Source organism: Leuciscus leuciscus, assembly GCF_965113295.1.
Source record: "Leuciscus leuciscus genome assembly, chromosome: 8".
Taxonomy (NCBI): Eukaryota; Metazoa; Chordata; class Actinopteri; order Cypriniformes; family Leuciscidae; genus Leuciscus; species Leuciscus leuciscus.
Genome location: NC_138732.1, coordinates 41,281,022 through 41,294,863, shown reverse-complemented (window position 1 = coordinate 41,294,863; position 13,842 = coordinate 41,281,022). Strand labels below are relative to the sequence as shown.

Here is a 13,842-nt window from a genome sequence, read left to right as displayed (position 1 = left end):
GGGTCGAGGCTACAATAAATAGGCTAAAAATAAAAAGGAATAGACTACAATAAATGATCTATGCCAGGGCTATAGTCAAATGGCGGCCCCCAGATGATATTTATCTGGCCGTCCAACTGGTTTTTGATGTTTAAAAACCCTCGCAATCTGATATCAAAGTGCCCTCTCTGCGCAAAGGTTTAGCGCGTTCAGTAACCGCATTCAGTGCAACATGGTGTGCAACCGCATTCAGCGGTGAGTTTAACAACGCTCAACTGCAGGTCAAACGGCATTCAGAGGTGAGTTTAACCAAAACAACGCTCAACTGCAAGTAAAACTGCATTCAAAGGTGAGTTTAACTACGCTCCACGGCGTGCAAGTAAGCAGTTTAACCGTTTTCTTGTCATATAACGTTACTGGTACATAGGTACACTGCTTTAACTAGAGCATGCTGGGTAACGTATTTTTATCGGAGGTTTGTTGATGTTAATAAATATATATAATATGCTACGATTGTGTTCAATTAATCTTTTATTTTATTTTATTTTTTAGTGATTAAATTCTCTAAATTAATAACGCTGACGTCACTGTATGGGGCAATCCCAAGGTCCATTGCGATTTTCCACTTGGTAAGTAGAAGAGTTAATTAATAGAGATGGATACTATTCTTAAATTTACACATCTAAAAACTGTTGAATCAGGACAAGAAGTTGTGTTTAGAACCTTTAGATGTGTAAGGTGGCAATTTCGTATGACGGTAAATAATAGAAGGCATTATAGCTTGCTGCACCAAATGTGCAGGCTAGCAAAGTTAGCTAATTGAATTCAAGTTCATTTTTGTCGCATATAATCATGTATCATAGGGGAATGTAATATTTTCAGTATTACATTAGCCCACAACTATTATCTAATATTAGAAATGTTCAGATGAAGAACAGTTGCCAGATTGGTTTGTTTTACAGCCTAATTGTTTAAAATCCACGCAAAATTATATAATTAACACCCAAATAAATCTATAATTAACAATACAAATTAATTCATAACTACTAAATTGTGGCTCATCACAATTTTTCAATATGAAATAAAACAATTAATGTGTATAATTAATGTAATAAGTAATGCTGTCATAACTTATTGACTGATATATATATATATATATATATATATATATATATATATATATATATATATATATATATATATATATATATATATACATATATATATATATATTAGAAGTTCTGCTGTGGCTTTGTTTGGAACAATTATTTATTTATTTTTTGCGAAATAGAGCAAAACTTACATTTATTGACAATTTTTGTCTAATTTCTATCTAAAATGTAATTAACAATATTAACTTCTTGTTTAGGAATATCACATACAATTTAGCCCATTCTGGCAACACAGATGAAGAGAATACTGGTGTAAAATTTCAATTCAATTCTGGTATTTTTTTTTTTTGTTTTTTTTTTTGGTCCCTCTTTGGCAGCTTCAAAAATAATTTTCAGCCTTACCCCCTTAACATAATTCAAGTGTACTGTATGATCTTTTTCAGTCCGGCTTGTACCTGTGGAGATGCCTGACAAAATCTGTGGTTGTTCACCAGAGTTATTGAGGGTTAGTCCAGGAAAGATTGTTGCTGTGGTCACAATGAATGGTAAGAAATGTGAAGAACTTTATTTTGTCCTGTTTGAGAAGCATCTTTAAAATAAATATCTATCCATACGCGACTCCCTACAAGTTTGACATAGATATAAAACTAAAAATATATGAAGTATACAAAGTAATATATAAATAGTACAAAGAACCCAAACCCTGGTTTACATTACAGTGGATGTGTTTTTGATATTTCCAGGATGACATGATCGAACCATGCCTGAGTTAATTTGTGAGGCATGCCAATCCACTTGGACTGCTGGAGTCGATGACCTAAACAGAAGTGACTACTGGCCTGCAACCCTTCAATTTGCCACACTTTATGCCACAGATGTCTTTTTTTCATTTGAAGAAATGAAGATGGCGGCACCAGGACTGTCCTGCCAAGCATTTTTAAGAATACTGAATCAGCCAACTATACGCTTTGTGAGAAAACGAACAGTATTTATATCGTTTTTACCTCTTGAACACAGCCACGTCCAAGTGATCAGAGCGCAGGCGGGTATAGATATATACACTAGATGTCGCCTTGGCTACGGTTTCGTTCTAATGAACTGCAGTAGCCAAGGCGACATCTAGTGTATATATCTATACCCGCCTGCGCCCTCTGATCACTTGGACGTGGCTGTGTTCAAGAGATAACAACGATATAAATACTGTTCGTTTTCTCACACAAACCGCTTGTTTCGTGTCGTAGGCCATCAATGTGTACTTACGATGGGGAATTGTTTAATTTGGACGATGTGGAATTGTTTTAATTTGGACTCTGTGCATGCTCTTTGAGGTGGTGACCATAGACCTGCATTATATGACTGACAGACAAGAACGGTTTGACCTAAAAATATCAAAATTGAAACTACTGCGGAAAAAAAGACACCTACATCTTGGATGCCCTTGAGGTAAGCTAAAACATACCAAAATTTCATTTCAAAGTTAACTATCCCTTTAATGTGAACTAAGAAATCTCAGATTTTAAAGGTGCAATGCGCAAGTCTCTGAGTTTTTGCAGAACTATGCCCCCTCTGGCGGCAAGCGAAACTGCAGCCAGAAGTGTGCACGCTCACGGACAAAAGTTTTCTTTTTTTTATCTTACGTGGAGTTTGCGTTGGTGTTTGAAATGAACTACAAGCCGGTCTCTTAGAATCCATCTTCTACGGAGAATGGCGGCGAATACACAAACCTGCCAGACAGCCAGGTGAGCGTGCCGTGAACGCGCATGACGTCACGCCCAGTCTAAAATTCCGGCCCGAATCCCTCTTATTTATTTTACTTTACAGGATTATAGAGACAATCTCAGTGATCAGAGAAGGGCTCATTCAGCCCATCAGGCAATTGTTTAAGCATGTATGGGTTAGAAAACGGGTATTTTTAACATGAAAAAGTTGCTTAATGCACCTTTAAGTTATCATAAATTGTTGTCCATCACCAATTGTTGTTTTTTTGTTTTTTTAGATCTGAGGAACAGGCCATCTTTGAAGGCGTCTTCATAGCCAAGGACGAAGACGTAAAAAGATTTGTAGACCACATTCACAACACAACCAAACATGTAAAATTCTAGATGATAATTAGACTACAGCACTATAATAACCTCTTTCTGAAGAGTTTGTTTAGGAGAGTCTTATTTTCATCAACAATTTTCCATATTGTAGTTCAGTGGAAGAAGTGTTTGTGGAGGGGAGTGGTCAGCAGCCAGAGATACCTCCCAAAGATCTGCCAGCAAGGTAGACGAGGAGGGATTGGAGCTTGTGGTGTGTCGGCACGGAGTCCTGCTCCAGAGCTCCAGCACCTTCTTAACATGAAGCCATTCCTTTCGGTATTTCATGCCAAAGCCCATGATTTTAAATGCGAGGTAAGGAAGTGTTGCTATGTGATAGAATCGTATTATCTAAACTGAACATCTGCAAACATCAGTTCTCTTACGAGAGGTCTCTCGTACTGCGTAAGATATCTTACGCTAGGGGAAAATCCTTTTTCCGCGAGATATTGAAGCCAAAAATTATCCTTAATTTTGTTATAATGCAAAACGCGTTGCAGCAGCAATGCAGACATAGGCGAGACAGCTCGCGCGCCTATTGGCTGCTCTGCGGCAACTGCAGCAGCCTATCGAGCGAGGCCTGGCGTGACGTCAGACCCAATCAGGGCACTTCGCGCCCGCTACGTCACGTCCCGCCGAAATGGGCGTGGTCTAGGCCTATAAATATCGCTCGCAGGCAGCTATTATCTGATTTTTCATCCTTCAAGCGAAGCACACGCATCGCTGGAGCTGGATTAGGAGCCGCGCCGTCGAGAGAGAGCACCTTCAGCGGGACGAGTCACTGAAGTCGCTGGCCGCGCCGCCTTCCTGCCTTCCTGCTGCGCTTTCCGGCGCTTATATCCTTCTCTTTTATTACACTGTATTTCTGTGTGTGTGTGTCGCCGCTGCGACACACATTTCTAAAAGAGCTAGCGTCTTTTTAAAGATGCCTTCCTGCGGCTCGTGCAGAGCCACACTCAGCGACGGGGACCGCCACGTGATCTGCGTTTCCTGCCTGGGTGAGGAACATGCAGCTCTCGCGCTCGCTGACGGCGGATGCCCTCACTGCGAGCTGATGGCAATGGCGACTCTGAGGACTCGCCTAGCCGTCTTCACCGAGACTGCTCCCCCGCCCGCCGCGGCGTCGCGCCGTAAAAAGCGCCATGCCCAGCGGGCCCCGGAACCCTCCCTCAGCCGCCAAAGCTCGCCGGTTCGCCCGCTTGCTTCCCCGGCTTCTTCTATTTCGCTTCCTGACGGACAGCGGCCGCCGTCTGCCGCCGCTTCCGTTGATATCGCGGATGAGGAAGCCCTGCTGGGAGAGGATGATTCCTGCTCTATCCTGGCGTCAGGCAGTGAGGATTGGGCGGGCTCTGAGGACCCCGCGCCCCCTGCCCGCACTTCGTCAGGCAAGAGAGCTTCCATAGAGACGGAACTCATGCGAGTACTCGCACAGGCCGCGGCGAGCCTCGGCCTCGAGTGGTCTTCGCCTGAGCAGCCCGCTCACAACCGGCTGGATGGATTTTTCCTGCCTGGGGAGCGCGCTTCACCTGTGTCCAGGCCGGCGCCCTTTCTTCCTGAGTTACACGAAGAAGTCGCCAAGTCCTGGAGCGCCCCCTATTCTGCTAGAGTGCGTCCTGCTGTTTCTTTGGCATTCTCCGCTGTTGACGATGCCAAGAACAAAGGATACCTCTCGCTGCCGCCGGTTGAAGAGGCGATAGCGGCCCACTTATGCCCGCCCTCCGCTGGACGGCGCGCTAAGCCGGCCCTACCCTCTAAAGCTTGCCGCACGACGTCGAGCTTGCTCCACCGCGCTTTCTCCGCCGCCGGGCAAGCTGCGTCAGCGTTGCATACCATGGCAACGCTCCAGATCTTCCAGGCCGATCTCCTCCGTAAGCTGGATGAGGAAGGACCTGACGCGATCTGCGTGCCGGACTTAAGGAGTGCCACGGACCTCGCCCTTCGTGCTACTAAGTCCGCAGCGCAAGCCATTGGACGGACTATGGCTTCTCTCACCGTGTCTGAGAGACATCTATGGCTGACGCTCTCGGAAATGGCCGAGTCTGAGCGCACCGCGTTCCTCGACGCCCCGCTTTCCGCCGCAGGCCTCTTCGGATCCTCCGTCAAAGATTTCGCGGAGAGATTCGCAGAGGTACAGAAAGCGTCTCAGGCTATGAAGCACTTCCTCCCGAAGCGCTCCAGCTCTGCAGCAGGCCGTGCGAAACCGTCTGCTCAGAGCTCACAGCCACAGCCACCGTCCACTGCCTCCACTTCACAGCGCCGCCAGGCCAGAAGCGCGAGACCGCGCTCCCGCTCATCCGGTCGCCGCCCCGCAGGACGCGGCCCGCGACCTAAGGTTACGGTGAAGCCCGAGGCCCCGAAGTCGTCCTAGCACAGCTAGGAAAACGACGGTGTTCCAGTCCCGCTGCGGCCGGACTCACACCAAAGCTATTCGCTCGTCCAGTTCCAGAAAATGTGACTGTTCCAGTGTTTTCTGCAGCCAACAAGTCGGTTCTGTCACCCGCTTGCCTGCACACAAATGCCGTTTTCACGGCTACCCAGATAAATCCCCAAAAGAGCGTATTTTCTGGTGTCCCGGCCACGGCCGATGGTGTTTCGTGTGTAGTAAGAATGCCCACTGCCCAGTGCCCATCCCTACACATAAGCACAGCCTGTCACACAGGGCTCGCGCACATAAAACCGACTCAGGTCGGTTGCGCTTCAAACATGGTGAATGTGCCCACTACCCAGTGCCCACTAACACCACGTTACGCATGTCTCACGGTTTCTGTAAAAACGAAACCAACGTGCACTCGCTTCACGCAAGCGAACGATGTTTTCGGTGTGATAAATGTGCCCGCTGTCCCGCGCCCACATCCACACATAGACATGACAGTTCCCACGGGAACCGCCCAGCCCTCCCCCTCGCGGTTAACCACCGTAGAGGAGTCGAGCGCGGGCAATCTGCCCGCTGTCATCAGCGCGCCCCATGCCTCAAATGTCACGAGCGACACGCTTGTGTTACAGCACACAGAAGCTTCTCCATCGCTGAGCGAGCGGAGCGCGCTTCGTATTCGACCCCTAGCTATCCATGCAGACGCATGGGCAAAGCTGCCTGGGGTTTCGAAGTGGGTGCTGAACATTATAAAAAGAGGCTATTCGCTGCAGTTTCGCCGACGCCCTCGCCGCTATGTGGCGCGCGTCGAGACCACGGTAAAAACAGAAGTAGCACATCTACTTCGAGCCGAAGTGACGAAACTATTGAGAAAAGGGGCCATAGAACCCCTCTCTCAAGATCAGAGCGAAGGAGGGCTATACAGCAGATACTTCCTGGTACCGAAAAAAGACGGGGGTCTCAGACCCATACTAGATCTAAGGCAACTGAACAAAGTGCTTGTGAAGCGACAGTTCAGGATGCTCACGACCAGGCAAATCCTTGTGCAGATTCGCCAAGGAGATTGGTTTGTGTCAATAGATCTGAAAGACGCGTATTTTCAAATACAGATAGCGTCACGTCACAGGCGATTTTTGAGATTCGCCTTCGAGGGCCAGGCATATCAGTACACAGTCCTGCCGTTCGGCTTGTCCCTAGCACCCCGTACATTTACGAAGTGCATGGACGCGGCGCTCGCACCCCTCAGAATGAGAGGCATACGAGTGCTGAATTATTTGGACGATTGGCTGATTCTAGCGCAATCTCGCGCAGTGCTCATAGAACACACGACCATTTTACTCGATCACCTCGAGGATTTGGGTCTGAGTGTCAATTGGGCGAAGAGCTCCCTGTCACCCAGTCAGAAAATATCTTTCCTGGGCACAGAACTGGACTCACTATCCATGATAGCGCGACTATCACAACGGCGCGCGGTAGACATTCGACGCACAGCGAACTCTTTTCGCTGCGGCGCGTCTGTCCCGCTCAAAAGATTTCAGAAGATGCTAGGTCTCATGGCCTCAGCATCGTCAGTACTCCAGCTGGGTCTGCTCCGCATGCGCCCGCTGCAGTTTTGGCTGAAAGCGCGAGTCCCACGCAAAGCGTGGGCACCCGGTTTGCTTCGCCTCAGGGTCAATCAGAAATGCGTTACAGCGCTGAAACCCTGGAAAGCGAACGACTGGTACCAATCAGGTGTAAGCCTGGGGACTTCCTCGAGGGTGAAAGTGGTGTCCACGGACGCGTCCACCTCGGGATGGGGAGCGCTGCTCGAGGGCAGACCGTTCTTCGGCCAGTGGTCAGAACGGGAGAAGCTCCTGCACATAAACTGCCTCGAAATGCTGGCAGTAGACAACGCGCTGACGCGTTTTTGTCCCCAAATAAAAGGTCACCACGTCTTGGTCCGCTCGGACAACATGTCTGTGGTATCCTACATAAATCGCCAGGGCGGCATCAGATCCGAGAAACTGTACAGGCTGGCAGAACGCCTCCTGGTATGGGCTCAGTGCAACCTGCGCTCGCTCAGAGCAGCGCACGTGCCAGGGATCATGAATATAGGACCAGACAGACTGTCCAGGAACAACGTTCCGGCAGGCGAATGGTCCCTACACCCACAGACAGTCCAACTGCTGTGGAAGAAATTCGGCAGAGCGGAAGTGGACCTGTTTGCGTCTCAAGAAAACGCTCACTGTCAAGAATTTTTCTCCAAGAGCAGGAGCGCGCTGGCCCATGTGTGGCCCCGCCGCCCGCTCTATGCTTTTCCCCCCGTCTCTCTCCTGCCTCAGGTGATAGAACGGATCAGGGAAGAAGGATGCTCAGTACTGCTGGTAGCACCGCTCTGGAAAAACCAACCTTGGTTCCCAGCCGTGATGCAGTTAGCAAGTACTGCCCCGTGGCCAGTACCAGTGAGGAGAGATCTCCTCTCACAGGCCCGCGGCTCGATCTGGCATCCTCACCCGGATCTATGGTCCCTTCATGTCTGGGCCATCAACGGGTACATGTTGGACTCCCTAAAGGAGTATTAAACACGATCACGCAGGCTAGAGCTCCGTCTACAAGACGACTCTATTCTTCGAAATGGTCAGTGTTTTCGGGCTGGTGCACAGCCCGTGGTGTGTCACCCACAAATTGTGATGTGACGGAGGTGCTTTCCTTCCTACAAGAGCTGTTGGATGGGGGCAGGGCCCCCTCCACGCTCAAAGTTTATGTGGCGGCTATAGCAGCGTTCTCAGAAACAACGCTTGGTCAGTCAATAGGAAGGAACGATTTAGTCATCCGCTTCCTTAAAGGAGCTAGGAGACTGAATCCTCCCAGACCTCCCTCAGTCCCCGTATGGGACCTTTCTACGGTTCTGGAAGCCATGAAAGGTGCGCCATTTGAGCCTTTACAGTCAATCGATTTGAAACACCTGTCTTTCAAGACGGTGTTTTTGCTGGCTCTCGCTTCGGTGAAGCGCATAGGGGATCTGCACGCGCTCTCTGTGAGCGCGGCGTGCATGGAGTTTGGGCCCAATGACTCAAAAGTTATACTCAAACCTAAGCACGGTTATGTTCCAAAATCCCTCAACACACCGTTTAGGGCGCAGATTATCTCTCTGTCAGCCCTACCGGTCCCTGATGAGGAAAGAGACGCGAGCCTCCTTTGCCCAGTCAGGGCATTACGAGCTTATGTGTCTCGCTCGTCTGTTTTCAGACAGACGGAACAGCTCTTTGTTTCGTTTAGCGGACGTTCTAAGGGACTAGCCGCGTCGAAACAGAGCCTATCCAGATGGATAGTTGATGCTATAGCGCTGGCATACGCCTCCAAGGGCATGCAGTGCCCTTTGGGTGTCAGAGCGCATTCCACAAGAGGCATGGCCTCTTCGTGGGCTTGGTCGAGTGGGATTGCCTTGCAAGATATTTGTATGGCGGCAGGCTGGGCCTCCCCGTCTACATTTATAAGGTTCTATAACCTAGAGGTTCCCGCCCTGCAGGCCAGGCTGCTGTCGGTCTAGACTACCAGTATTATCTGACCTGATGCGTTCAGCTCAGAATGCTGCGTTTACTGAGCACAGCTCAATTTTCGACAGTTTAAAGCTGGGCAAACTGTGTAAGACCCACATTTTTTCCATCAGTTCAGGCCGTACCCCGCCCTGTCTGTATGATGAAATTTGCGTCCCTTCGACGCTACTCTATGTGGAAAGTGAGGCTGCACCCCTCCTTCTCCCGGACTCTCTGTGAGTTCACTGAGTGATTGTGCACTATATGTACCCCGGGCTTTTCGCCCTTGGGTCTTTGGTGTCAGATCTCAGCACGCACGGCGTTTTACACTGGGTCCCCTAGCGTAAGATATCTTACGCAGTACGAGAGACCTCTCGTAAGAGAACGTACTCGGTTACTAACGTAACCTCGGTTCTCTCTAGAAGAGGGACCGAGTACTGCGTATCTTGCCGTGCATGCACACGCTCTGGTTGCTTCGATGATGAAAAACCAGATAATAGCTGCCTGCGAGCGATATTTATAGGCCTAGACCACGCCCATTTCGGCGGGACGTGACGTAGCGGGCGCGAAGTGCCCTGATTGGGTCTGACGTCACGCCAGGCCTCGCTCGATAGGCTGCTGCAGTTGCCGCAGAGCAGCCAATAGGCGCGCGAGCTGTCTCGCCTATGTCTGCATTGCTGCTGCAACGCGTTTTGCATTATAACAAAATTAAGGATAATTTTTGGCTTCAATATCTCGCGGAAAAAGGATTTTCCCCTAGCGTAAGATATCTTACGCAGTACTCGGTCCCTCTTCTAGAGAGAACCGAGGTTACGTTAGTAACCGAGTACGTTTTTTTTTTATTTTTTTTTTTTTTTATTCTTAACCAGGTAAAATGGAGTGGGGCATATCAGGACGGTGCTGGTTTAACACTAGGGGAGGAGGTGGAACAGTGCAATGCCTTCCTATCTAGGATTGCAGTAACCAGAAAGCATATGTCAAAAGCAGGTAAGATTACCACATACTGCACTAGTTACATCCTTACATAATACGTAGGAGGAATATGGTAACATCATATTTTCTTTGTTTTTCAGGATGCACAGACATGCTGACTCTCATGGCCATGCGCTGGAATCAGCAAAAGTTCAACAATTTGGCTATCTCACTGACCCGCCGATATCAAAAGGTAATGACATCAGTAGAATTAATTTTAGATGTTCAGTACTGCATGTTAGCAGTGTATGAAGCTGTGCATTGAGCATTTGTTTTTTGTTTCTTACCACTGTTTGTTATTGTAGACCACAAAAGCTCTGAAAAGCCAGTTACAAAACCTAGAGTCCATGAAAGCGCAATTGACAGTGACAGCGAGCCAATTGGAAGAATGATGTAAAGGATTGGGCTGACGGTGAGGAAATGATTACTTGTAATACATTTAGTCACAAATAATTGTAATTGTTACTGTTTGTTGACTGCTTCTGACAAATCTGATACATAATGACACATAACCCACAATGCTTCAAATGTCATTCTGTAACCCCATACTATTTCACAGATTATTTGAAGGTTGATGTTTAATACAAATGATTTATTTATCATAAATGCATTCCAGACTCTGTCGATCTAAGGACAAAGAGAAAGGCGTTTGACATCATCATGTCAGTAAGGAGACTTGAGGAGGAGCAGAAGATTCTTGTTGCAGAGATGGACCACCATTGGAAATCTCTTTCAACTCGTCCCGATACCCTCAGAGAGCTGTCCTGCTTGTTTTCCAGTGAGACAATGAAAAGTATGTATTTGTAATAAATTACATAAACATAGGGTTGCCACGACCAAAGATTACTATTAGGGGGCAGCCCTAATAAATATACACAACAATGATGACTGTTTATAAAGTTTCTAATGCTGGTCTTATATTCTTGTGTTCCTCTTTTAAGATTCGCAATGTGGCCTAAGTGAAGAAGGTTTGAAAGGTCTGCAGAGCATCATCCTCAGAAAGTGGCATCAAATCAGAGAAATGAAGGTGCAAGCAAGAGACTGTTACCTGCAAGTTTTGTCTGGAGCAGAGGACATCAACTTCTTGTACAGTGCTTCAGCTGATGAGTACGACAGTGACTACGAAATATCTGATGATGGACTGTAATCTACAAGACAGTAACACCTTTCATACTTCTGGACAATGACCTTTACTATGAATATAAAGCATGTAATAAAATCTGCTTTTTATCACCATAAATACAACCAAAGTGTTACCTCTTCTTCACATAGAAATGTGTGCATGCATGCACTGTGTGGTACAGTAACTTTCATTAGTTGAACTGTAGGGTGCTGTATAACAATTGAAACCTGTTAAGAGACATGGAAGAAGCAGATTATAAGGAAGAACACCATAATGATGAGGAATAATTTTCTCCCCAACATAATATTCAATGTGCTTTCTGTGTAATCTAGTACAGGTTTCATAGTCAACTGATGTGATTCTGTGGTACTCAAAACATTTCACCACTCAATTGTGTAGATTTATCAGCTGTGACCTGATTAACAGTATAATGTTACAGTTTTCTGGATTGCTAAAACACATTTCTTGAAACTCACATTCTCAAAACCTTAAACACAAAACCAAATTTTCAAACCACATTCAGAGAACATCTGACTCTTATGGCAAAATCAAACAATTGCCTCAAAACCATTTTATCTGTGCTCAAATCAAACAATGCTTTCAGATCATACACACATCAGTCAATATTATAAACACTACAGATCATTCGTTAGACACTACAGAGAAAAACGAAGAGCAGAATCCTTACACGCAGTTACCGAAATAAAAGTATATCGTAACTAAGTAAACAAATTTTGCAATTACGCAACTTACAGTAGTAAGGTGAATAAATTGTATGCTGTATGCACTGCAAGTATAGTATTGTACTGAATATTGTATAGTATTGAAGGTCTGTATATTCAGCACTTTTTATACTGTGAAAATACAGTGACCCAACTGCAAAAGACAAAAAGGTTACAGTAAAAAACTCTAAATGAAAAGCGTTACAGTCACTCAGAAGAGTTGTGCAACTAGAGGAATCAAGGTCAGTGAGAGAGATTTTATTCTGCTTCAGCATCATGTCTTCATGTTGGTCCGGCCTGATGACTTCTTCCACATAACAATGTCATCTCAGGAAAAGGGAAAATCCCTAAAGCAAATCCAGCCTTGACAACATTCTTCACACCTTGCTCTTTCTCATCCTCCTCCTCTTCCTCTTTGTTCACCACCTATTTCACATACTCTTCTTCCTCCTCTCCCTCTTATATTGTTTCCATCCATTGTTGGTAACATTCAGTGCAACATTTTGAGTCAGTTTTGGCACTCTGAACTGACTTGTATGATGTACAGTTGGTTTGGTCTCATCATTAGAAATAAGTGAACAATTTTGAGTAGTTGTGTGTTAACGATGACAACTGTGTTGTAGTTGTTTAACTTTTGCCTGCCTGTGTTTAGTGTTTTGAAACATAAATGTGTCAGTGCGAAATGTGTTTTAGTGAGTAAGAATGTGTTTAGAGTTTTGCCAAAAGAGTGCATGAGATTTGCAAACAGTGTTTTAACTACCTGAACTTGTTTAATGTTTTACAGAAAGAGTGATTTACTCGACAAATTCGATTAGGCTATTGAGTTTTTGATAGGTTTAGTGTTTTAGCAATTCAGAAAAGGTCTATTTTACAACATTTGTAAAATATTACTGTATTTTTGTATTCCGAGTTCAGAGTCTTGCAATATAATCAAAACCTAACACAAGCATGATGTAAATATAGAAAAGGCGGGAAAGCAAAATAATGTTCAGATATAAATGTGACTCAATACAGTTTGTTGTCCATGATGAAGAGAGTACATATGTGTAGGTTTTACTGCCCTTCCTCCCCCAGGGGTCCCATAGCACCCCTGGAAGAGCAAAAAAAAAAAGCACATTCTGCAAAGTCTGCAAATGCAAAGTCTGATAAGTGTATAAAAGTGAAAATTGGTAGGACAATTATTTATGCTATGTTTAATACATAATGTTGGACAGAGATGTCTGGCATACATGGAAAGGTGTTAAAAAAGCATTTTAAAAAGTGCTCACAGTAAAATACCAAATTTCAGTCTGGCTCTCAAATATGTCAAAGAGGTTTGTATAATGAACATATTTAGATGTCCCTTTGTTCATTAAAGATTGTATTTATTTAATTCCATTACTAAACGTTTTTAAACTACATTACCCATAAGCCTCTATCATTGTGTCCATGGGACGGGCGCTGTAAATTGTAGTTCATTGAAGTGTGTAGTTACACTATAGGGTTAGGGTTAGGATCTCGGTAAACGTGTAATTTCTTTCAATATAGCAATACCTTATTGTTAACTGACAGTTTTACTGACAACATAACGCCAGCAAAACATAGTTTGCGATATGGAGCGCTTTTAACCTAAACGTTAGTCCAACCACAGCTTGTCCTTCTGGGGCCATGGAAACGTCAAAGCCACGTCACACTTGTCCATATATGGTATTTACAGGCTCTTTCGACTTTTGATGTACGCAAATCCAGGATATTTATTTATTTTGTTGTCGTTATTTTTCATTGAAAGATATACAACAACGCTTAATTTCCATGATCATGTATGTATAAGTTCTGCAATAAAAAAATAAAATAAAAAAACAGACTCTTCCGAGTTCTGACTGAAGATAGGCTATGTAACCCTACAGGGATCTTACAAAAAGAAAATTACTCTTGATAGTTATTCTGGCATGCAGTATTTGTTTTAAACAGATGTAAGTTAATCTCTTAAT

The 13,842-nt window shown here is 45.4% G+C and overlaps 1 protein-coding gene across 4 annotated transcripts; it reads left to right on the top strand.

The window, feature by feature from the left end:
- Positions 1-220: 220 nt before the first annotated feature.
- LOC309505091 (uncharacterized protein) lies at positions 221-11,261 on the top strand. Of its 4 annotated transcripts, XR_014208262.1 has the most exons (12): positions 221-608; positions 1,535-1,636; positions 1,835-1,918; positions 2,420-2,534; positions 2,735-2,830; positions 3,088-3,181; positions 3,285-3,484; positions 9,925-10,042; positions 10,129-10,220; positions 10,333-10,439; positions 10,644-10,820; positions 10,969-11,261. XR_014208262.1 is itself a non-coding variant. In XM_082178485.1 (8 exons), the coding sequence occupies exons 7-8, from the start codon at positions 10,688-10,690 to the stop codon at positions 11,172-11,174; spliced, it is 339 nt and encodes a 112-aa protein (XP_082034611.1). In that variant the 5' UTR covers positions 2,735-2,830; positions 3,088-3,181; positions 3,285-3,484; positions 9,925-10,042; positions 10,129-10,220; positions 10,333-10,439; positions 10,644-10,687; the 3' UTR covers positions 11,175-11,252. The 4 variants fall into 4 exon arrangements, 3 of the variants coding, with proteins under 3 accessions (XP_082034611.1, XP_082034612.1, XP_082034610.1); XM_082178485.1 differs by lacking the exons at positions 221-608; positions 1,535-1,636; positions 1,835-1,918; positions 2,420-2,534 and having other exon boundaries at positions 10,969-11,252; XM_082178486.1 differs by lacking the exons at positions 221-608; positions 1,535-1,636; positions 1,835-1,918; positions 2,420-2,534 and having other exon boundaries at positions 3,088-3,139; positions 10,969-11,227.
- The last annotated feature ends 2,581 nt before the right edge of the window (positions 11,262-13,842 follow it).

Excerpts from the sequence above, each read along its gene's own strand:
- LOC309505091 (XM_082178484.1), top strand. The coding sequence starts at position 3,431 with ATGAAGCCATTCCTTTCGGTATTTCATGCCAAAGCCCATGATTTTAAA. Across the intron at positions 3,485-9,924 it reads CCCATGATTTTAAATGCGAG|GTAAAATGGAGTGGGGCATA; the intron begins GTAAGGAAGTGT and ends ATTCTTAACCAG. Across the intron at positions 10,221-10,332 it reads TGACCCGCCGATATCAAAAG|ACCACAAAAGCTCTGAAAAG; the intron begins GTAATGACATCA and ends TTGTTATTGTAG.